At 39.9% G+C, this 25,463-nt stretch overlaps 1 protein-coding gene across 2 annotated transcripts in view; it reads right to left on the minus strand.

Moving 5' to 3' along the window:
- The window catches only part of C7 (complement C7), a 73,828-nt gene continuing 48,365 nt past the window's right edge, over positions 1-25,463 (minus strand). The window contains exons 11-18 of one of the 2 annotated variants that reach the window (XM_001138984.8): positions 24,658-24,886; positions 23,299-23,470; positions 20,739-20,826; positions 18,048-18,180; positions 10,356-10,547; positions 6,105-6,195; positions 3,032-3,216; positions 1-1,548 (exon numbers count right to left, since the gene is read on the minus strand). In XM_001138984.8, coding sequence (XP_001138984.2) covers positions 1,367-1,548; positions 3,032-3,216; positions 6,105-6,195; positions 10,356-10,547; positions 18,048-18,180; positions 20,739-20,826; positions 23,299-23,470; positions 24,658-24,886 — 1,272 coding nt within the window. In that variant the 3' untranslated portion in view covers positions 1-1,366. Of the gene's footprint in view, positions 1,549-2,840; positions 2,955-3,031; positions 3,217-6,104; positions 6,196-10,355; positions 10,548-18,047; positions 18,181-20,738; positions 20,827-23,298; positions 23,471-24,657; positions 24,887-25,463 lie in introns of those variants that run through there. The other variant, XM_016953358.4, reaches the window with a different exon arrangement.

Raw genomic sequence — 25,463 nt, forward strand, 5'->3', positions numbered from 1 at the left:
TTCTGAAGAATAGCATCTTTAATGAGTTTTCTAATCCTTGTCATCTGAAGTTTTGAAATATATTTACCAGGGTCAGAACAATACAGAGATAGTATTTGTATAATATAGCTTATTTTAAATTTCATTTAAGCCCTCTCATTTCTCCTCCCACAGCTGCTGTTTTGTTTTGATGAAAGAGAAATAAGGAATAAATAAAAGGTCAATGCTTCAAACTAATCTACCTGTGTACTCCCTGAAAACTCTGGGACTGTATCCACAGAATAGGGAAAACTATTCTCAAATGCACAGTCACTCATGCCTCAGGCATGAACTGATGTTCTTTCAAAAGAAAAAAGAACAGGGGCAAACTTCCAGTCCTATGTTTGACACATACTAAAACCCCAAAGAGAAGACTGAATTGTATTTGTTCTCAGACAAGACACCCCTGTGACCACAGCATAATGAATTCTGCTCTGACATTTTAGTGGTTCAATCTCCCGACAAGAGTAAGTATTCCAGCCAGGCGTGGTGGTTCATGTCTGTAATCCCAGCACTTTGGGAGGCCAAGGCAGGCGGATTACCTGAGGTCAGGAGTTGGAGACGAGCATGGCCAACATGGTGAAACCCCATCTCTACTAAAAATGCAAAAATTAGCTGGGCGTGGTGGCGGGCACCTGTAATCCCAGCTGCTTGGGAAGCTGAGGCACAAGAATTGCTAGAACCCAGGAGGCGGAGGTTGCAGGGAGATGAGATCACGCCACTGTGCTCCAGCCTGGGCAACAAAGTGAGACTCTGTCTTAAAAAAAGAAAAAAAAGAATAAGGAATTCCTATCTGTGGTGGTTGACTCTATAGGATGAAGTGTGAGATTACTACTCAGGATAGAAATAGTTTGTATCTGTCATTTTTGTTCAAGTCCTCTTTATATTTGGTTCCATTGAGGAAAACCACCCTCTCTAATCAGGAGATCACGTTCTTTCTGTTATCCTAGTCATTTTGTAGAGTGTGTTCTGGCCCATGGGCTGTGTCAATCATACTTAATAAAATGATAGGCCTGAATGGAGCATTCAAGTTTCTCTAGCGCAATCCTCTAATTTTACAGATTTTAAAAAACCAAGGCCCAGAGAAGGTAACACGTATTTCAAGAACATGCAGCCAGCCTGTGCAAAGGCTCATATCCTTACTGACATTAAAAAGGAGGCAAAAGAGTAATTCGATTCAGATTTGGGAGAACAAAGGATTGTGTTTATACAGATGGCTGGGAGTTGAGGAGGAAGGTAGACACTGGAGAAGAAGGAAAAGCTGTCCAGTGCCCAGTTGTGCAGATGTTTTCACTCAGCCCCAGCTGCCTGCTGGATTCCAAGCAAGCTGACCAGGGCCTCCAGGAGCCTACTGGGTTTCCACAGCACAAGGCCTTATGCTGGTGACAGAGATGCTCTGCCCTCTGCATCTCAGAGCGCCCGCCTCACACTCAGACATCGTCTGCTCCTTGCCGTTCACTTCCACACAAATGCTAAACCCTTCTTCCTCGCACTCCGATGCTTCTCGGCAGACACATTTGCTGCTCTCAGCTGGAAAAGTAAGTGAAAGAGGCTTAATGGTACATTGTGGAGGTCGGGGAGTCAAAGAACATCACCTCCAAAGTAATAATGTGGTGATCAGAGCTGTAGAAGCTCCTGCCTGGAATGATATAATAAATTATCCCCTGGAAAAGCAGTAGGACCAGGAAATTGGGGCATTTTGCTCCACTCCAAAGAAATAGGTTTTGAGGTTGGTAGCAGGCTTTATATTGGTTAGACCCACATGGGGTGGTTTTATCCAAGTCAAGAGCTCTTCAACTATCTCCTACATACATGCTGCTGTCCATATGAGCCAGCAACTGAGGTCAAATGAGAAGCCCTCAACAAAGAACCAAGTCAAGATTCAAACAAAGAGAGAGAGAAAAAAAGAGAACTTAACTTGCTTTGAGAGAGAGCATGGCAGGCAAAAGGCTACAAATCCCAAAAAACAAACCAGAAATGAGTTAAGGAGGCAAGGAGTCTGTGCATGGAAAGTCCATGGTTGGAATACACCAGCCAGGAGTCTTCCAAAGATGAGTAACAAGGTCAGCCAGCAGACAATGGTGACCACCTAACCAAAAGTGACCCAGACATGGCTAGAATCACATATGTATGTCATCAGTCTGTGCTGCAAACCTTGAGGGAGTGAGGGGACAGGTGCCAGCGGGTACAGGCCAGGAGGGCAGAGAGTGAAGAGCCGACAGAGAACTTACAAGTCATAGAGTCCAGCTCCCAAATTTACAGATAGGGAAGCCCAGAGAGTGACTTGGCTCTGGAGACCCAGCCATTCCACTCTCATAGTACTGCCCAAATCATGGGAGGTTTGCCATGCTCTTGGGGGAGTTCAAGATCACTGTAAGTGCTACTTAAACATAGTGTTAGCAAATATTGAATCACAACGTGAGAAAGTAACTTCTTCTTCTATTCTCTTCAAATCCGTCTGATTACTTCTAGAAGAAAGTGTCAGCTTGGTGCTAGTATGTTTTTAACACCCCTCTAACACTTGCTAAACTCACAGAGAAACAGCATAGTCAATGTTGGACCAGTATCTGGCTAGAGTCCACAACTTTATTTAGTTCCATTACATATAACTTTTATAGTTACCTAGTATTTATGGCAAGTGATACCTCCTTTTAAGGACATGATATAAAGTTTTCATTTTAAAGTTATTTTTATGTCAGACTTTTTAAAAATGAGTACACAATATGGATAATACAAGGACAGAGTAAAAATCATGAAGGTGGCATGGAATCACCCCTGTTTGGGAGAACATTTCCACATCAGGAATGTGGGAATCTTATCCTCTGAGGTCTGTGATCTGTGCCCTTCTCCAGTGAGGGGTATAGGAGAGGTCAGTGCATGTCAAATCAGTCTGAGTCTTCAACATCCTCAAGTATCTTCTTCGGCCCACTGCTAAACTAGAAACCACATTTTTTAAATCCTCAGTACTGTGACTTTAGCATTCTTATACTTACAAATATGAAAGGCCCCTTACCATCACATTTTCCCCACAGTGGGCAGGCACCACAAGCTTTCTCAGCTGAGGCAGGCAGAGTACAGCTGTCCCTACCAGTAAGGGTGTAATTTCTACCCTGACAGTGGAGAACATGCATCTTGCAAACTGTCAGAGGCAGTATCCTTTTGCTTCTCTCATCTCGAGCACATACATCCAAGGAAGGTCTGAAAAGAATTTTTAATGACATTATTTACAAGATTTTTCTTCGTAAAAGCTGAGAAGGAGAAATGAAAAGTGATGCTCTGAGCTTAGTGCCCCCAGATGTTATCACCCACAGCAAAAAAAAAAAAAGGTGGAAACTCAAATCCCCTTCATTCCTAGGTCCAACTCACTTAGGTCTTCAAAATGAAGATATTTGTGTTTACTCGTTATTTGCTCACAATTTTTCTAAGTGTAGATATCTAGTGTTGATCTGGTTCTATCTAGAACAGATCAGGTACAGCAAATTAGATGTGAAGGCAAGGTCTGCTAGCAACAGCTGACAAAGGAGACAGAAAGCCAGTGGAGACCAAGCATTCAATGTGATCATAGTTAAATGGGACCATTAATTGCAGGAGAAATGAGCTCATCCCAGCCCAACAGCCAAGAGTTCATGTCCATAAAACTGCACCGTCCAAAAATGGATGACCCTAAATCATCACGGGAAGATGAAACTGTATTTTTCAATGCTACTTTTAAAAGTATCTATGTTTACAAAATAGTTTAGAAATATTTCCATAAGTTTGGGAGCCTGTAATCCCAGTGCTTTGGGAGGCCAACGCAGGTGGATCATTTGAGGTCAGGAGTTCAAGACCAGGATGGCTAACATGGCGAAACCCCATCTCTACTAAGCATATAAAAATTAGCTGGGCGTGGTGGCGCACACCTGTAATCCCAGCTACTCGGGAGGCTGAAGCATGAGAATCACTTGAACCCAGGAGGCAGAGGTTGCAGTGAGCCGAGATTGCACTACTGCATTCCAGCCTGGATGACTGAATGAAACTGTGTCCCAAAAAAAAAAAAAAAAAAAAAAATTTCCGTAAAATGTGTTACCTTCTTCATTAGCATTGGTGCTAAAATGGTGGAAAAAAATAGCTATTTAGAAATGTCTCTATCAGAAAACTCCACATTTCTGAATGCTGATAGACAAGGAGGGCATTACTGTCACTGAAACCTTAGACAACACAGCATTTTTGTATACCAGATGGAGTCAGAAAGAGTCTATATTCACACACTTTATTTAGTTCTAATATTTTCCTTTTCTACCAAAAGCTACATTTACTTGGAGTTATTTATAAAACAGAAACAAATCCTGTTGTTTTGAATCTATCTTTTCATCTGTTTATTGAAACTTTAAATAGAACTACTTACAACAGCTGAAAGGGTAAAGACCTTACAATACCACCTTGTTGCCAGTATCTGAGACCATGGAATGACATGGAAATTTATACCATAACTATTAAAAACGAGCTGCAGATCAACTAAATGAAATCGGGAAGTTGGAAAGAGGATGAAAATGACTCAAAATAAACAATAATTATTAAAGATTAGCAGCAAAGTCAGAATATTAGAATGAGAATGTATCTAGGCTGACCACCATTTCCATCACGCCATTTAGTTATTTATATTCCTCTTCACACCAGAAATTGCTATATATAATAACAATTACCCACTGTAGCTTCAAGAAGTTGGATATTGGTTTTGATAACCAAAATCATTGAAAAACAAGTAATTAGTGTTTTGGTTCTTTTTTTTTTTTTTTTTTTTTTTTTTCTTTTTGAGATAGGGTCTGGCTCTGTCACCCAAGCTGGAGTGCGGTGGCATGAATGTGGCTCACTGAAGCCTCAACCTCCCTGGCCTCAAGCAATCCTCCCACCTCAGTCTCCTGAGTAGCTGGAACTACAAGAGTGAGTCACCACACCCAGCTAATTTTTGTATTTTTTGTAGAGAAGGGGTTTCACCATGTTGCCCAGGCTGGTCTTGAACTCCTGAGCTCAAGCAATTGGCCCACCTTGGCCTCCCAAAGTGCTGGGAGTGCAGGCGTGAGCCACCGCACCAGGTCATGTGTTGGTTCTTAATTTTAAAAATGGCCACTAAGTCTAGGGGCTGGATATTTCTTATTTCCTCCCCAGATCCACTTTCCACTCTTCTCCACCTGCCTGGGAGGCTGACATGTATGGGCCACATCGTGGACTTCCTCGGCCTCTAGCTTCAGTTGGTTTGATCAGTGGTGAGCACTGACTAGCAGGAGACTCGAGGCAGGAAGGACAGTGCAGTTGAGGTGTTTATGCCCCTGGCTCACGCCTGTGGGATCTCTGAAGTCCCTAAAATGAGAGTGTCAGCTCCTCCTCAGGGCCATCTCCACACAGCCCTCTCTGTCTCCAGTTTTTCCTGAATGCCCCTCTCCTTACTCCTTGGACCTGGGTATGGCTATACGGTCAAGCTGTTAGCAGTCTAGGAATACTGCCATGGGACTTGTAGTTTCCTTTCCTCTGTTCACATTTTTGTAAATATTTCTGCTAATAAAGCTTTTCTTGTCCTAATTTAATTGTGCCATCTCTATCCTACTAGGACCATGACACAGACATCTATTAACTACTTCAGAGATATCCTCCTACAATGGAATGATTTCAAGTTGGTGGCATTCTTAACCATGCAAATCTAGAGAAGATGCTTCAAGAATCAACAAAAGCAGCTGCTGTTTCCCTATCAGTATTGCTTTAAGAGTTTATGTGCCAAAGGAATTTCAGTTTTAATCCTCTAATCCTCTAAAGTTCTAAATCCTCAGCTGACAGTTTTGCCATTTTGCTCCATTTTATATATAAAACAAGCAGTGCTCGAGTAGTCCTGCAGCCTTCTCCACTAGCCAGATTAGAACACTGCTTAATGCCATGGCTGTCAGCCCTAGTGACCCAGACAAATAACAGGCAGCAGATGGACTACATCGAAATGCAAACAAAGACCCTTAACTCTTGGTAAGCTACACCTTCCATCCAACAGACACTATTATCTAAGAAATTATCCCTTATCATTAATAAAATAAAACGGAGAAATGAGCAAAGGCGGCACTTACCCACATTCGTAGGGCATTTTACAAACACATCTTGAATTCTGCAGTTTCTCCCAGCGCTGACATTTAGGCACTGCCTGTGTTAACGGATTTTCTAAAAAAGGATAAGGGAGATGTGGTCGTTAGGAGAAAAGCTTCTTCATAGTAAACAAGGTATTATATGAATTGCTGGACCAGGGTCTGTAGTATTCTCAAACCGCAATGCGTTTGCACAGTAACAATAGTAATAATAATCAAGGTGTGATACATTTTACAAGCTATAGAGAGTTTCTAGAGCCACATTACAAATAACTGCATTGGTAGCAATAGCTACCATCTCGTGAACATTTATATTTGTCATGCACTTTTTATACATTGGGATATTCATGCCTCCCTAACACATGCCCACCTAAGAAATCAGAAAATTAAGAGTAAAAAGAGTTAGGAAGTTGGTGCTACTTCACACATTTAACAAACTGGCCCAGGCAGCATTTAATTCTACATTGGTCTGAATCCAAGGACAATAAAGTGGCTCCCTTTCAAGAAGCTGGTGCTTATAAACTGTTTGTTGTTTGGACTGCATTCTGCCTGCTGTGCCCATAATGAGGCAAAAAGCAGCAACATCACTTGCCTTATACATGGAGAACTCCCTGGTGTGCCGAGAAGATCTACAATAACCTCTTACATATGAATGTCTAACTGGTCTCCCTCAACAGTGAATAAATGTCTGGAGGTAACTACGTTAATAAAATTCTTTCTATAACTTTGTGTTTTATAGAAACTGACAATTCAGTCATCATTTCAGTTTTGACAGGTAAACACCGTGGTCCAACTTACAAGAGCATAATGTGACTGCCATCCCCTCAGCTATCCCTGATTGCAATGGGAATGATCTAAAAACATCCTGACTTTTTTCACCTCGTAATAGCTTTATTACAATGAAATTCATTGCCATACACTTTTGCATCATAAAACTAGATAGTCATTTAATATATCTATAAAGGTAGTTTATCTGGAGAATATGTTTTTATGAATACACAAACTATGGAATACTTCCTTACTTTGGAAAATTCAAGAGCCTTGGACATGACATTACAATCTTGTGAGCATTCATAAACCTGTAAAAATCATGGCAATGTGAAGTATGCCTGCCATGGTCAGCAGTCTCAATAACAAGATTCATTATTAAAACACTTCTCTTGGCTGGGCGCGGTGGCTCACACCTGTAATCTCAGCACTTTGGGAGGCGGAGGCAGGCAGATCACTTGAGGTCAGGAGTTCACGACCAGCCTAGCCAACATGGTGAAACCCTGTCTCTACTAAAAATACAAAAATTAGCCGGGCATGGTGGCACGTGCCTGTAATCTCAGCTACTCAGGAGGCTGAGGCAGGAGAATTGCTTGAGCCCGGGTGGTGGAGGTTGCAGCGAACCAAGGTTGCGCCGTTGCACTCCAGCCAGCCTGGGCAAGCGAGACCTTGTCTCAAAAAAAAAAAAAAAAAAAAAAACACTTATCTTTAAAATGGTATTATCCTAAATGCAACGTAGTACCCTGAACTGGACCCTAGAACATAAAAGAGACATTAGTGGTAAAACAGGAGGTATTTGAATAAAGCGTATAGTTTAGTCAATAGCATTGTACTAATATTAATTTTTTAGTTTTAACCAAGTTGTGTTATGTAAGATGTTACTATTAGGGAAGATGGGTGAAGGGTGTGTAGAAATTATATCTGTGACTTTGCTGAAATCTAAAATTATTCCAAAATGAAATTTTTTAAAAATGGTATTATCTACATCAGTGCTTCACAACCAGGGGCAGTTTTGTCCCCCAGGGGACATCTGGAAATCACTAGGGACATCTTTGGTTTTTACAACTGCAGAATGTTATTGACATAGGAGGATGCTACTCTTGGGTAGAGACCAGGGATGCTGCTAAGCACCCTGCAATGCACAGAAGAGGCTCCCATAGCAAAGAATTATTAGACCTAAAATTCCAATAGCGTTGAGGTTGAGAAGCCTTAATCTAGATGTACCAAAACTTAAGGTCAATGATCAAGCCATGTAAATTAGTTCTGCACTGTGGTTAAAAATTTACTTTAGGACAAATCCTGAAATTTTAGATTTTAAAAGTTTGCTTAAACTATTATAATGTCAAGCCGGGCGCAGTGGCTCACGCCTGTAATCCCAGTACTTTGGGAGGCCGAGGCGGGCGGATCACGAGGTCAGGAGATCGGGACCATCCTGACTAACACGGTGAAACCCCGTCTCTGCTAAAAATACAAAAAAAAAATTAGCTGGGCATGGTGGCGAGCACCTGTAGTCCCAGCTACTCAGGAGGCTGAGGCAGGAGAATGGTGTGAACCCGGGAGGCAGAACTTGCAGTGAGCTGAGATTGTGCCGCTGCACTCCAGCCTGGGTGACAGAACGAGACTGCATCTCAAAAAAAAAAAATGTATTATAATGTCTTTGTGGAAAAAAAAAAACACGATGGAATTACCTAGCCCAAAGAATTTTTGCATTTAAGAAGAACATAGCTTTGTTGTCTTTACAGCTTGGTTAACCAAGTAAACACACTCTTAAGGCCCACCGAAAGTATGTGCTTTTGCTATTTTAAAAGCAAATTTATTCCCCTCAAGACTAACTACAGGGACAGTAGGGGAAAGTGAGGAATTAATGTTTAATGGATATAGAGCTTCAGTTTGGAAAGATGAAAAAAAATGTGATGGTTGCACAACAATGGGAATTACTTAATGCCACTGAACCATACATTTAAAAATGGATAAAATGGTAAATGTTATGTTATGTATGTTTTACTACAATAAAAAAAAAAGACTAAATACTAGAACAGCCAACATTTTAAAACATCAACTTTGGAAGCTGGTAAGTCTTGGATTTTTTTGTTTGTTATAGGCTTAGAAGTAGTCACTGTTATTCACATCTTCAGAAAAACACACAGATCTGAAAAACATCCTTAATTAAAACCCACTTTAATAGAATTTTCTACTGGGTAAATGAAACTTCATACCAAACTGTGCTGTAAAATAGCTGAAGTAGCATTTTAGACAGACTAGTCTACAATCTCATTTGAACCAAAAGTGCAACCTCATCAACTGTATATTGTTCTCTTTCATTTTTAGAATTGTAAGTACTGGTCCATGACTTTAAATATTGCAAGTAAACTCATGTTTATACTTCAGTGTTTACAGAACACAAAACAACTGTCCTCTTAGATGGAGCTTTGATAACTTAACAGCACATCAGAACAGGCAGGGAGGGCACTCCAAGGACGTGTGTCTTGCCTATTGTTCTGCCTCTCATCCACTTCACATCACAGCCCATATCTACTATCAGTATCTGAGTGCTCCATACCCTGTCGCATGGAGAACTTAGTTATAAACATCTAATTCCCCTCACACCATCACCTGTGAAATCTAGTACTTCATCCTCACTATTAAAAATAAATTTCAGCATTTAATTAAAAATCACATACTAGAGAGATAATATCACATAAAATAGTATGCAAGTGAGTTTTTCTTCTTTCTCATTTTTGTTACAAATACAATATTTTCCATTTATTTAAAAAATGTAAACAAAGAATAAATAAGGGGTTATTGTCAAACAAATCTATCTCATCTAAAATTACCTCTAAAAAGAAATAATTTGGCTTTCTAAATCCTTTCTACCTTAGGTTCTTAAAAGACCATTTTAATTTTCTTGGTGTTAAAATACTGGATTTTTGGGTTTCCACATTAAGAACAATTTTACGAATCACAACACTTTTCCTTCAATAATGTCTGCTTTAAAGTGTTAAATGAAAATGCTTTCTAAATTTTCAATTTCAGAAATACTGATAAACTCTTTGAAAGCCCAAAAATGAAACATACAGAACTTTAAATAAATTATGATCTCAACTCTGTACTTATGAAAAATGCAGGGGAAAAAAATCTAGAGGAAACAAACAAACAAACAAAAAACAGATTTTAAAAATCCTTTATTGTCTTGGCACCATAACAGATATAAAGCTAATCTTTCACAAGGATGATTTAAGTTAAAAGTTTCAGAATCACCAGGCTATCCTTGCCTTTCCTTGCTTTCATGAGTCTTTCTGTGCCATGTGAAGAAAATCTGTTACTCAGTCTACAAACTGACCCCATCTTAAGGAGCAAGAATGGAGGGAATGACTCACAGCTATGGTGATACAGTACCATGAAGGTCGCCACAAGGACTCTCACTTGCCTGGGTACAAGTGTTCTTGAATAGACACGGAAGCCACTCACCTTTTTGTACACAGCGGGCATTCTTCATCTCAGGACTCCACTTAAGGCTGGAGCCACAGAGAAATGCTGAAGGACCTTCTAAGGACATGCCACCTGAACAGGAAACAGTCACCTTCTCACCAACTGTGTAGAAAGGTTTTTGGGGGTGACTCTGTATGCCATCCATCAGTACAGGCAGAACACAGGCAATTTCTAAAGATAAAAGAGAGCAAAATATAAGGGTCGTTGCTCTCCTAAACCATCTTTTTAAAAAAGTCTTATGTGATGCAGACACACTTGTTCTGCTTTTTCGTATTAGAGGACAAGGAGGAAGACGTAAGTTCACTGTTAGGGTGGACTGAAAGACATGTCACACAGAGCCTGGCATGTAATTGACCCATGAATAACTAAAAACCAAAACAGCTCCCCCTCTCCCACCCCTCCCCTCAAAACAATGTGACAACTTAAAATGAACAACCCCAATAGAGTCCTAATGCCCAGCCTACTGTTGAAACCAAACTTTTCACAGCTGTCACTTATTTATGTGCTCTAGTGATGTTCCACCAGGAGAGTTTCATTAACTTTCATCCAGTTAGATATTTTGCCATCTGAAATTATTAAAACACCACTTTTATTTTTATTTATTTTTATTTTTTAGGGACAGGGTCTGTCTTGTTGCCCAGGCTGGAGAGCAGTGGCTATTCATAGGTCTAATCAGTGTATACTACAGCCTCAAATTCCTGGGCTCAGAAAAGCAATGGGGAAAGGATTTCCTGTTTAATAAATGGTGATGGCAAAACCGGCAAGCCATATGCAGAAAACAGAAACTGGACCCCTTCCTTATACCTTATACAAAAATTAACCCAAGGTGGATTAAAGACTTAAATGTAAAACCTAAAACCATAAAAACCCTAGAAGAAAACCTAGGCAATACCATTCAGGACATAAGCATGGGCAAAGACTTCATGACTAAAACACCAAAAACAATTGCAACAAAAACCAAAATTGACAAATGGGATCTAATTAAACTAAAGAGCTTCTGCTCAGCAAAAGAAACTATCATCAGAGTAAACAGGCAACCTACAGAATGGGAGACAATGTTTGTAATCTATCTATCTGACAAAGGGCTAATATCCAGAATCTACAGGGAACTTAAACAAATTTACAACAGAAAAACAAGCAACCCCATCAAAAAGTGGGCAAAGGATATGAACAGACATTTCTCAAAAGAAGACATTTATGCAGCCAACAAACATATGAAAAAATGCTCATCATCACTGGTCACCAGAGAAATGCAAATCAAAACCACAATGAGATACCATCTCACGCCAGTTAGAATGGTGATCATTAAAAAGTCTGGAAAGAACAGATGCTGGTGGGGATGTGGAGAAATAGGAACGCTTTTACACTGTTGGTAGGAGTGTAAACTAGTTCAATCATTGTGGAAGACGGTATGGCGATTCCTCAAGGATCTAGAACCAGAAATACCATTTGACCCAGCAATCCCATTACTGGGTATATACCCAAAGGGTTATAAATCATTCTACTGTAAAGACACATGCACACGTATGTTTATTGCAGCACTACTTACAATAGCAAAGACTTGGAACCAACCCAAATGTCCATCAATGATAGACTGGATAAAGAAAATATGGCACATATACACCATGGAATACTATAACGGGTTAATGTCCTTTGCAGAGACATGGATGAAGCTGGAAACCATCATCCTCAGCAAACTAACACAGGAACAGAAAATGCATGTTCTCACTCATAAGTGGGAGTTGAACAATGAGAACACATGGGCACAGGGAGTGGAACATCACACACTGTGGCCTGTCAGGGGATGGGGGGCAAGGGGAGGGAAAGCATTAGGAAAAATACCTAATGCATGCGAGGCTTAAAACCTAGATGATGGGTTGATAGATGCAGCAAACTACCATAGCACATATATACCTATGTAACAAACCTGCACATTCAACACATGTATCCCAGAACTTAAAGTAAAATTTAAAAAAAAATTAAAAACTCCTAGGTTCAAGCAATCCTCCTGACTCAACCTCCTGAGTAGCTGGGATCACAGGCACATGCCACCACACCCAGCTAAAGCACCACCTTTAAACTTGCAGACATAAAAGTGTTCAGTGTTCCCTGACTTTTCATCTGTATTCTTTCTTACTCAATTACATTCATTAGCTCAAATAGCTTACTTCAAAAAAGAACAGAGAAAAAGAAAAAACACACATAGTATAAACAGCAAGTCAGAATTCATGATTAAAAAAAAAATCTTGCTAATATCCCTAATGGACTTTGGACAATATTCTACAAAGTATTGCTGTATCTTTACAGCACTGTCATCAGAAAACCCATTCATTCATTTATTCATTCAAAAACAGCATTTGATGGATGCACTGAAGGCTTTGACTTCATCACAATGAGATATATCAATGTAGCAAAATTGAGCTAATACTCATGAATATATGCAATAATCCACAGCACTTTTTGAATGCCTATATTTTGCCAAATATGTTGTGCACTGCTTGGGACACAGCAAAGTACAAGTCACATCTTATGCCTTCCAAAACTTCATAATCTAGTATTGAATCTGCTTGTTTCTAATGCGTTTGCTGTTTTGACATTAAATCTCCTACCAAGACAAAAACAATAGAAAGACTGTACAAAATTAAAAGGAAAACTATTTCTGAAAGAATCAGAGCACTAACAAGGCAGTGCAAGTTTAAAAGTCCAAGATTTCAGAGAGAAGGGAAGTCTAATGTGGTGATTACATTTACATTTGGTAACACATTTTTCCTTGAGGTATTTGTAAATTAAAAAAAAAAAGAAAATATGCTGAAAGGCTGCTAAACTGAAGAGAAAACCATAGCTCAGAGGCTAAAAAGATAAACAGCTTTTAGCAGTCTCACAGGACCAGGGTTTTAAAAACTAGAGTCCAGTCCTGTCAAAAAGAAGGGGCCAGGTAGAAAGCCCATACCTTCAGTTGGAATCCCTTAATGGCCACATCCTTGGAATAGAGATAACCCAGACATAAGCCAGCCTCACTGGTTGCCATAAACAAAAGTTAGTCTTCTCTAGAGGAAGATAGCATCATCCAATTTTTAAATTTTCATACGTAAAGTCTGACATTCAATTAAAACTAATTTAACATTCAAAAAGACAAGAATTGACCAAATTCCAACCAAAAAAAACAATAGAAACAGACTTACAGTAACAGACGTACCTAAAGAATGAAATTAACAGATACAGGCCCTGAAACAACTGAAATTAATATATTTTTTTAAATGACAAGATGGAGAATTACAACAGAGAATTAGAAAATATAAAACAGTAAACATAAATGTTTGAAGTAATTGATGTTATTTACTCTGATTTGCTTATTACACACTGTTTACACATATCAAAACATCACTTAAAAACTATATTTTTAAGTGAAAAATTTTAATATTTTTAAATATAATAATGTAAGAATATAGGCTCATTCATTATAATAAATATACCACATTAATGGAAGATGTTAATACCTAATAGGGAAACTGGGCGGGAAGTAAGGAAGTAGAAGGGAGCTCTCTGTACTTTCTAGTCAGTTTTTTGTAAGCTAAAACTGCTCTAAAAATGAAGTTATTAATTTAAAAATTCACTATGCAGTAAAAAAGTAGACAAATGAAACCTCTAAAGTTGAAAAATAGCCAGGCACGATGGCTCACACCTATAATCCCAGCACTTTGGGAGACTGAAGCAGGCAGATCACTTGAGCTCAGGAGTTTGAGAACAGCCACGGCAACATGGTGAAACCCCGTCTCTACTAAAAAGTACAAAATTAGCTGGGCACTGTGGCAAGCGTCTATAATCCCAGCTACTCAGGAGGCTGAGGCAGGAGAATTGCTTGAGCCCAGGAGGCAGAGATTACAGTGAGCCAAGATCGCACCACTGCACTTCAGCATGGGTGACAGGAGTAAAATCTGTCTCAAAAAAAAAAAAAAAAAAAAAAAAAAAAATATATATATATATATATAAAATATATATAATTGTTTTAAGTTGAAAAATAAAATTGATAAAATTTAAAACTCTATAATAGAGTTCTTAAAAGGAGATTATACAGAAATATACAGAGAATTAATAAATTGGAAGATAGGTCAGTTGAAAATATTTAGAATGAGGCCAGGTGCGGTGGCTCATGCCTGTAGTCCCAGCACTTTGGGAGGCCCTGGCAGGCAGATCACTTGAGGTCAGGAATTCAAGACCAGCCTGGCCAACATGGCAAAACCTCATCTTTACTAAAAATACAAAAATTAGCCAGATGCATTGCTGCATGCCTGTAATTCCAGCTACTCAGGAGGCTGAGGCAGGAGAATTGTTTGAACCTGGGAAGCGGAGGTTGCAGTGAGCCGAGATTGCACCACTGCACTCCAGCCTGGAAAACAAACCATCTCAAATAAAAAAAAGAAAAAGAAAAAGAAAAAGAAAATATTTAGAATGAAACAGAGGGGGGAAAGATGGAAAACAAACAAAAAAAGGATGTTAAAAAATATAATGGTCCAAAAAATGTATAATTTGTGTCCCATAAGGACAAGTGAGCAAGAATGGGACAGAAGCAATGTTTTAGGACATAATGGTCAAGAAATGGTCTAAAACTGACAAAAAACTTAAAGCACAGGTTCAATAAAAGCCCAGAAAAATATAAAGAAAATTATATCTAGACATCAGAGTAAAGTTGCTGGAGAAAACCAAAAGCAAAAAACAATTAATAATACCCTTTTCCCACCCCAGCACTACTGGGCCTGCAGGTCTCTGTCAAGCCACAAACGCAGGTCTCTGTCCCACAGGATGGGGTTTGTTAAAGTTGTTAATAATAAGGCCTACTTTAAAAGATACTAAGTGAAATTTAGAAGATGACAAGAGGGTAAAACTGATCACTATGTTCGGAAATGCTTGGTGATACAGGATAAAAATAAATACAGCACACCCAAATACAGGATGATATTTTGTGTAACAGACAGAGTTATCATTTGTCAGATTGCTTAGTCCTGTGTAGAAGGGAACGTGATAGTCTGTGCAGTGTATACACATGAACTGCCAAAATATGGTGTAAAGATTGGAGCCAAGATCGCTCCATTGCAATCCAGCCTGGGAGACAAGAATGAAACTCTGTCTCAAATAAATAAATAAATAAAATAAAAAATAACTGCTAGCTTAGAATGTCTTACCTAATAAAAATATCCTGGCCAGGTGCGGTGGCTCATGCCTGTAATCTCAACACTTTGGGAGGCCAAGGCGGACAGATCACGAGGTCAAGAGATGAAGACCATCCTGGCCAACATGGTGAAACCCCATCTCTACTAAAAATATGAAAAGTAGCTGGGCATGGTGGTGCACAGCTGTTGTCCCAGCTACTCAGGAGGCTGAGGTAGGAGAATCGCTTGAACCCAGGAGGCAGAAGTTGCAGTGAGGCAAGATCACGCCACTGCACTCCAGCCTGGTGATAAGCAAGACTCCGTCTCAAAAAAAAAAAAATCCTTTGAAAAGTCAAGGTAAAAGACAGACATTTCATCAGTCGGTTCACAATAAAGGAAAAGAAGCCCTTCAAGTAGAAATTTCTTATTAATCTTTTCAAAGAACAAACTTTTAGCTTTATTAACTCCCAACTAGCAAATATTCATATTCATATTCTATTTCATTTGTTTCTGCTTAAGGATTCCAAGAGAAAGAGAGAGAGAGATTAATAAGTAAAAGACAATGCCCATCAGTCAATGAACGAGCGGATAAAGAAACTGTGGTATATATATACGATAGAATACTACTCAGCCATAAAAAGGAATTAATTAATGGCATTCTCAGCAACGTGGATGAGACTGGAGACTATTATTCTAAGTGAAGTAACTCAGGAATTAAAAACCAAATATTGTGCCAGGCGTGGTAGCTCATGCCTGTAATCCCAGCACTTTGGGAGGCCGAGTCAGGCAGATCACGAGGACAGGAGTTCAAGACCATCCTGGCCAACATAGTGAAACCCCATCTCTACTAAAAATACAAAAATTAGCCGGTCGTGGTGGTGTGCACCTGTAGTCCCAGCTACTCAGAAGCCTGAGGCAGGAGAATTGTTTGAATGCTTGAACCCAGGAGGCAGAGGTTGCAGTGAGCTGAGATCGTGCCACTGCACTCCAGCTTGGGCAACAGAGAGAGACTCCATCTCAAAAAAAAAAAAGAAAGAAAACCAAACATTGCATATTCTCACTCACAAGTGGGAGCTAAGCTATGAGGATGCAAAGGCATAAGACTGATGCAATGGACTTTGGGGATTCAGAGAGAAAGGGTGGGAAGGGGGTAAGGGATAAAAGACTACAAACTGGGTGCAGTGTATACTGCTTGAGTGATGGGTGCACCAAAATCTCACAATCACCACTAAAGAACTTACTCATGTAACCAAACACCATCTGTTCACCAAAAACCTATGGAAATTTCAAAAAATTAAAATTAAAAATTAAATTAAATTAAAAAATAAGAAAAAGACAGACAAACCGATTATTTTTAATGGACAAAAGACATGGACAGCCATTTCTCCAAAGAATATAACCAATGGCTAATGAACATATGAAAACAAGCTTAACATTATTAGTCATTAGAAAAAATATAAAAATAGGCCGGGCACAGTAGCTCGCACCTATAATCCTAGCACTCTGGGAGGCCAAGATGGGTGGATTGCCTGAGTTCAGGACTTCGAGACCAGCCTGGCCGACATAGTGAAACCCTGTCTCTACTAAAAATACAAAAAATTAGCAGAGTGTGTTGGCACACACCTGTAGTCCCATCTACTCAGGAGGCTGAGGCACAAGAATCACATGAACCTGGGATGTGGAGGTTGCAGTGAGCCAAGATGGCACCACTGCACTCCAGCCTTGGCAAAAGAGTGAGACTCTGTCTCCAAAAAATATATACATATATATCACTATACGCTCACCACTGTGTCTGATGCTATCAAGTGTTAGTAAGGACAAAAGCAATCTTGATTTATCAGATTATGCTAGAGATGTAAATCAGTACAACCACTTGGAAGGCTAGCAGCCTCCACTAAATCTAAATGTATGTATACCCAATGTATGAATACCCAATTACTCAGAAATTTCACAATAGGTATATTCCCAAAGGGAGAAATATATGTATGTGTGTGTGTGTACACTAGGGCTTTCCTCATATAGCACAGAGCAACTGATTTAGGAAAAATGTATCACTGCAGCTCGGCCTATTCATTTGCTGAACAAACTTATATTGCAAGAGAGATGGAAGCCAGAGTAGTTTTAGGGTGGTGCAGCATGCAGATGCTGTTATTCAGATGCCTCTATCCGAACAGAACAGGAGGCAAAGCATTTAAGAAAGTTGATTGATTGTGGTACATCCTGAGTAACTGAACTCTAAAGAATATCCTAATGGTCTTCATCTAAAGAGAATTCCCTGGCCTACTTTAATTTGCACCAGAAAGTTTTAAATTGCAATGAAATTGACCTCACTGAATGGGGACATTACCAACTAGAGAAGGCGGAGGGCTTATTCAAGTCGCTCCTAAAACTTGAACAGGATCATGTCAGACTTACAGGAAAGGAAGGCCAACACATGGGCCATATGGTGAGTGTTATTTATCTTGATTCATTCTCTTCCATGTAATTTTCTCATCTTAAATTATATACAACTGACGCCACTCACTCTGACAATGCATTTCCCCAACAAGCCACCGTAAATCTTCTCCACATCTGGCCACTGGGTTTCCAATAAGAGAGTATCCTTCATTGCAAGTGTACACTACATTTTTCCCCACAGGAAACATTGTACCTTCATCCTAAACAAAAGTAAAAGATGGAAAAGGAAAGAGTTTGTCTATTTTGCATTAACAAAACTTTTTTTACATATATTTGGTCTATAAATCATAATCATCAGGCAAGCTACATTTAATTGATTCAGAAAAGTGTCTATAAAAACATTTTCCCCTGTATAGTCAATAACACTAGCACCACCATTAATTGAAATAAAACGATTAATACCACTGTCTATAATGTATTGATTGCTCCCAAAATACCAAGGACTATACTAAGCATTCTACTAAAATTACATTCTATTAAAATTATTTGGACACTGTCCAAATAATTTCTTTTCCTTTAACTTTTAGAAAAAATCAGTTCTTTATTAGATTTGGAGAGCATCTTTGTCCATCAACTCTTCATATTAAGGTATTACCAGGCCGGGCATGGTGTCTCATGCCTGTAATTCTAGCCCTTTGGGAGGCCAAGGCAGGTGGATCACCTGAGGTCAGGAGTTCGAGACCAGCCTGGCCAACATAGTGAAACCCTGTATCTAATAAAAATACAAAAATTATCAGGGCATGATGGTGCATGCCTGTAGTCCCAGCTACTCAGGAGGCTGAGACATGAGAATCACTTGAACCTGGGGGACGGAGGTTGCAGTGAGGCAAGATAGTGCCACTGCATGCCGGCCTGTGTGACAGAGCAAGACTCTCTCTCTCTCTCTAAAAAAAAAAAAAAAAAAAAAAAAAAAAAGGTATTATGAGCTGTTCATTGACAATACTGCCATACTGCCTACAAAATGTCAGTATGAACACCCAGAAATTTTCCAATCCTATTAGTATGTTCATGAAAGTTTAAGTTTCTTGCTGATAACTTTTAGGGGAAGCATAATGTTGATCTTCTCCCATCCTACCCTCCTACTCCACACTATATGTATGGAATGCTGCTGGGGCTGGGTCAGATTCAAGAACATTTCACTAACCTATAATGGCAGGAAGCGAGCTTTTATGGCGAAGCAAGGAGGAATTTGAAGTCTGAGCCTGGGGGTGGATGAAGGGTAATCACACTCATTCTGGGTCTCTCTTTCCTTACCTTTCTCATTGTCTTCCACCCAAGGGGATGGTGAAAAACTCAAGCCTGGGCTTGGAGCTCAGGCCTTGACCAGCTCTGCTCTAGGGATTAGAACAAGATTTCCTGGTATCTCCTTCCCATTGTCAGTATGCGCTTCCTGGCCCACTCTGGCTCTATCATGGAAGTTAGTAGAAAACAGAATGGGCCAGGCTGATGCTGAGGTTTGAGGGAAATGGGGAGGAGCACATGTTCTGTTTCGACTCATGATCCTATTCCTTCCTCCACCTTGCAAAAACAAAACAAAACAAAAACTTTCATATGAGGAAGTCTGATTCAACAGTGCACAAATGCGGCTGTATATCATAACCACTTGTAGAAATTACAAAATAGACTCTTAGGCTGTACTCCCAACCTATCAAATCAGAAAACGTGGAGGACAAGGGAGAAAGAGCCATCTCTAGTTTTAAGTTCCCTGAGTAATTCGGATGCAGCCAGTCCACAGAGCAATATTTGGGACTCCTGGCTCCTAAAACAACACCACACACACTGCAGTTGGGGACAGCAGCCTCATGGTTTGCTAACATGCATGAGTTTGCTTGGCCTATTCTCTGAGCATATGTTCCATTCAGGAACTCCATGAATTACGGTGACTGTGGTAGGACAGAATGGGTGGTAGAGATGCTAGGTTGATTTTCTCTCTCTCTCTCTACACAAACACACACACACACGTGCGTGAACACACAACTTTCATCTCCCAATAGTGCCTACATTTGGGGAAACAGTAAATTTTCAGTGAATGCATGTTCAAGGGCCTGGGGTTTGAAAAGCAAAATCCCTTGTGAGGAAAGCAGTGCTGGTAACATGGAGAGAGTCCTCATGAACAAATCCTGTGTGAGCCATGAAGAGGCACCACTGGGGCTTCAGGCCAAAGCCTCGTCATAAAGACTGAGAGCAGCATTAACGAAAATGTCCCAAAAGCCAAGAACAACAAAAGTCCCTAGAATGACAAATGGCAGATGACTACTCTTCTTTCCTGAACAGGAAAGTTCAATTGCTCAAAGTAGAATGATCCATATCTCACTAGACTCTAGCTAACTGTCTTATTGACTCCTGGAATAAACCTAATACTTCATCCCAGGGCCTACAGTTATGAGGGGGAAAAAAAATAAGTCAGTGGCAAAAATAAGAGAAGCTCTGTGAGTTAAAGAGCAAGCTTGTAGATTCGCAGTTTGGTGTTTAGGGTGGCAGTGTTTAGTAGCCCTCTGGCATGATTACATTTTTGATTCACTGGGTGGCAGTGTTGATTTCCCACACCATAGAAGATACAAAGCCTTCTGCAGAATTCAAATCACCTTGGGCCAAAGAAAAAAAGTCACACACTAAAACCTTCACCACTAAAACTAAAATGCACATATAAAATATTTTTGGCATGGCTTCACCATGGAGGAAGAAAATAGGTTATGGGCTCAGTAGAGAGATAGAAGTTAGAGCATTATAAAGGAAAAAGATATCTTTCATAACCAACTTGAACAAATCCATCTTTCAAGGCAGGAGGTGATGGACAGAATTCTGTTGGAACCAAAGACAAAGGAAAGCAATGTGGTTCAAGCAACCTGGAAGGAAAAAAAATGTAATTAATGTGATTGATTTGCACAGTATAATAATTATTTTGCATTACGTTGGATTTCTCCTTTGTATCTGAAGGAACTCCATTCATTTAAGTACATTGGTGTAATATTTTTGTCATTCTTAGAACCAAATATCTGCTTACATCCTGTGGTAGAAAACTCAAACATAAACTCAAGCTAACAAAAGACAGTGATTTAAATAGCTGCTAGGTCAGTAGTATGAAAAACAAACAGAAAGAATGAAAAGAAAAAGAAAGTCTTTGGCCAACATACTACTTTCTGCTTTCTAGAGGTCACCTGTTTCAAAACCTATTTTTCCTCTTGCCGTTTGGTTCTGAAATTCATTTAATACAGAATTAATTCTGTATTGAAAATAAGGTATTGGGCGAGACGCGACAGCTCACGCCTGTAATCCCAGCACTTTGGGAGGACAGGGCAGGCAGATAGCCTGAGGTCAGGAGTTCCAAGACCAGCCTGGCCAACAAGGTGAAACCCCATCTCTACTAAAACTACAAAAATTAGCTGGGCACAGTGGTGCACATCTGTAATCCCAGCCACTTAGGAGGCTGAGGCAGGAGAATCTCCTGAGCTTGGGAGGCGGAGATTGCAGTGAGCTGAGATCCCACCACTGTACTCCTGCCTGGGTGACAGAGTGAGACTCCATCTCAAAAAAAAAAAAAAAAAAAAGAAGAAGGTAATTAGAGTTAGCGACCCCAAAAGAGAGGTAACACAAAATTATAACTACCTTTTACTAAGCATTTACTATGTGTCAGGCACCATGGCAGTTGCTCTGCATATGTGCATTATCTCAATTCATACAGCAACACCATGAGATACATGGAAAAAACAATGGCACAGAAAGTTCAAATAACTTGTCCAAGATTATGAACTAATAAATACCAAAGCTGGATTTACGTCTAGTCAATTAGGCTCCTACAATTTTGCACCTTCTACCTCTCACAAGGCAATAGAGAAATAGGAAGTCTTAGTGTCTACATTTTTTTCTGAACGTGTATAACTGAAAGCACATTATTTGGTGAAAGCAAGTTTAAGTAAGGCTAGGAGTAAGAATCTTAAGCCTAAAAGGAAGATGGGAGAACAGAAGTCCTAATATCATCTCACAAGTGCCAATCCTGACACTTTACCATCACTATGACCATCTCTTGGGGGAGCCTGTAATAAAGATAATGATAATGATGACATCTGTCATTAAACAATGGTTTTCAAGACTGCCTCTAAGGTCAAAATAACACTAATATTATCTCCACTCCAGAGACACAAAATCTGAGAGAAAGCAGTACAAATAGCCTGAGAGTGTGGCCTCCTTCTCATCTGAGTTCCTTATAATCTTGCCATACTTTGAGGAAACTGTGGCAAGTTTAATTTTCCTATTTGTACTGAGAAAGATGATACTTCCCCTCCCCTGAGCACCAAGAGTGAAAAATCTCTTCAATGACTTTCTTAGGATGTACCTCTCTTCCTAGCTTTATGTCAAAAAGCAGGAAAAATGCATCCTCTCAGAGATCTCCTCCCAGACCCTCATCCTCCCAGAAACATGTGCACAGCAGCCAGCATCCTCTTCCCACCATAATTCACATGCTTGCCAGTTTCCTCAGTCAAGAGATACTGGTTAATGCCAGATTACAAGGCACCAAAGATTTAGGAATAAGGCTTCCCACCTTATTCTTTTTTCTTTATTCACCCTATGCTTCTACCAGATACCCAAGCACCTCATCTCTTTCTTCAACTCACATGACCTTCAAATTATCTTACTAGAACATTTTGCCAAGTCCAGTCAGCAAAAATTACTAAGGACAATGTAAAACAGTAGGGTGTGGCATAAAGAATTCTGACCCAGGGCTATGATTCATCAACTGAGCATTTCTGAGATGGCTTTTGCAGGGTCCTGACAAATGGGAAGTTTAGTGCCAGGCTACTGGGTTCACCCACCAAGATATTCTCCATCTCCAGCAACTGGCTCTATGCTTAATCCAAAAAATAAATGAGTAAGAATGGTGTATCTGAAAAGTAATACAAACTTTAATGAATGCTTAGTAATCACTTTGGGTGCTTAATCTCATTTAATTCTGACAGTAACAATAAACAGATAATCTTAGTATCAGTTTACCTGCTATTATCATGCTAATTTTAGAGATGTGGCCAGTAACTTGCCCAAGGTCACACAGCAAGTAGGTGGCCAAAACGAATGAGAATGATCGTATCCACTCAGCAGGACTACTCCCAATTACCCAGCCTTTTGTAACACTTGTTTCAGGAAAACCTGAAGCACACAGAGCAAGCTCCTTCAACTCACCCTAGTGCTAAGGGACAAAGCAGTCCCTGGTAAAAATAGCCATTTAACTTCTAAATCTCTCGACAGCAGCGATCATGTGTTCCATGCTAACTGCAGAGGGTACTGTGTTCTATGCAACTGCCAGGGGGTTGGGTCTCCATTACCTCAAGTGCTCCAGCTCCTCATCTTCGCATTGTGTGCTTTCTGTCGTTTCTCCAACGCAGGATCTCCCACCCCCACTGGGAGGTGGGTTATTGCATTCACGGCTTCTTGTTTTCTTCCCTTGGACACAGGGGCTCCAAGAGGACCAGCAACTCCAACCTCCATCAACCCCTCCTACAAGATGAGAAAGAGGTTGATCAATAAGTTCTTAAAGAGGGCTTGGGAACTTAGTGCTATGCTTCCTGCTAACAAGTTAATTGGAGGAAGAGATCATTCTGGATATTGATTACCTTCACTCTTCATTGAGGTTTTCTACAATGTTCAGAATGGCTCTACATACAGACTAGGAATGTCCATATTAAGGTTGCATTAGTGAACCTCTTGCAATAATATCCTTAATTTGTTGATTATTTTACAACTGTTTCAAAGCACTTTGACATACGTTGTCTCTTTTATTTACTTCTCACAACAGTGAATGGAGGTGGGCAGGAAATGTTACCATTCTATTTAATTAGACAGCAGGAGAGTGTGCTTCCATTTTAACAGATAAGGGGAAATCCAAGCCACAAAGGAATGAATCACAGTCGCAGAATTTTAATTACCAGAACAGGCCACTTGGAGAGACATTTAGGGATAAGGATGCCTTTGTAATGCTTGTATATAAGCCTCTATAGTTTAGTCTTATATTTATTCATTTATCGTTCTTTTAGTGACTTCTATGAATCAAGCCTTTTGTCAAGCTCTGGGAATAAAGAAAGGAATCAAACAGCCCTGACCTTAAGTAATGAGCGTTCTAGAAGAGACAGACATGTACATAAATATAGAAACAAAAGTATATAGATTGTAGTCATACTTTGACTACTCATAAAGTCAATTTCACATAGCCCTGTACTAAGTGCTTGAAGCACCATATACACTGTAGAGCACACAGCAGATGTTCAACAAATATTTGTGAGTGATTGATAGTACATCACACAGAATAGAAATAGAAATGTTTCAAAGAGCATGCCATCAGAAAGATTAGGCAATGCAAATATACAAGCTCCACAGACCTTTGCTACAGCAAAACCTTACTGAGATAATTACAGAGGATAAAGGTGTTTTAATCATAACTCTATTCTAATAGAGAATGGGAAGTGGAGGGCACAGTGGGGCTGTTACTTCAGATGGATAAATAGAGATAACAGCAAAGAGCCTTAACCACAGTAGCTACAATCTGGAAGAAGGAAAGGGAAGGAGGATTCTAAATTCATTTGAGACTTCATCTCTTCATACACAAAGAAGCATCTCAAGGAGCAGAGAAACAGGGTAATTCGCTTTCAATGTGTACAGGCTGACTAGAGAAAATTCACCCCACTGACCTGCTTGATTCCCTACGAGAACTCCTTGCTCACATGCCGCACCAAATGTGTACGGTTTGCAATGGCACAGACAATGGGTCCCCTCAACAGTAGCCAAACCACCATTTTGACAAGGCCGGCAATGACAGGGGTCAAATTCATCCAGATACTCTTCAAGAGCCCATTTCAGGTATAGTTTTTTCACAGAGGCACAAGGTACTTCCTTTACCAGCTCATATAAAGGTGTCAGCTATAGAGATAAAGACATCATAGTCAGTAATCAGGGATTTAGGCAAGAATATTTTGCTTTTCATGTTTAGGAACGACTCTCATTAAAACAAAATCAAAAGCCACTGGTAAGTTTGTTACAATTGTTTCTTATGCAAATACAAAGGAAAACAGTGCACTCTCTTTGCAACAAAATCAAGACAAACTTAAGGAAAATTAGGGTCAGATGGGGGAGGAATTTTTTATATATCTTTTGTGCATGCATAAGATTTAAAAAAAAAAAACAGGCCAGGCAAGATGACTCATGCCTGTAATGCCAGCACATTGAGAGGCTGCGGCAGGGGGGATCACCTGAGGTCAGGAGTTCAAGACCAGCCTGACCAACATGGAGAAACCCCATCTCTACTAAAAATACAAAATTAGCCGGGTGTGGTGGCGCATGTCTGTAATCCCAGCTACTCAGGAGGTTGAGGCAGGAGAATCACTTGAACCCGGGAGGTGGAGGTTGCGCTGAGCTGAGATCATGCCATTGCACTCCAGCCTGGGCAACAAGAGTGAAACTCCATCTCAAAATAAAATAAAATAAAATAAAATAGGAC

Source organism: Pan troglodytes, chromosome 4, assembly GCF_028858775.2.
Source record: "Pan troglodytes isolate AG18354 chromosome 4, NHGRI_mPanTro3-v2.0_pri, whole genome shotgun sequence".
Taxonomy (NCBI): Eukaryota; Metazoa; Chordata; class Mammalia; order Primates; family Hominidae; genus Pan; species Pan troglodytes.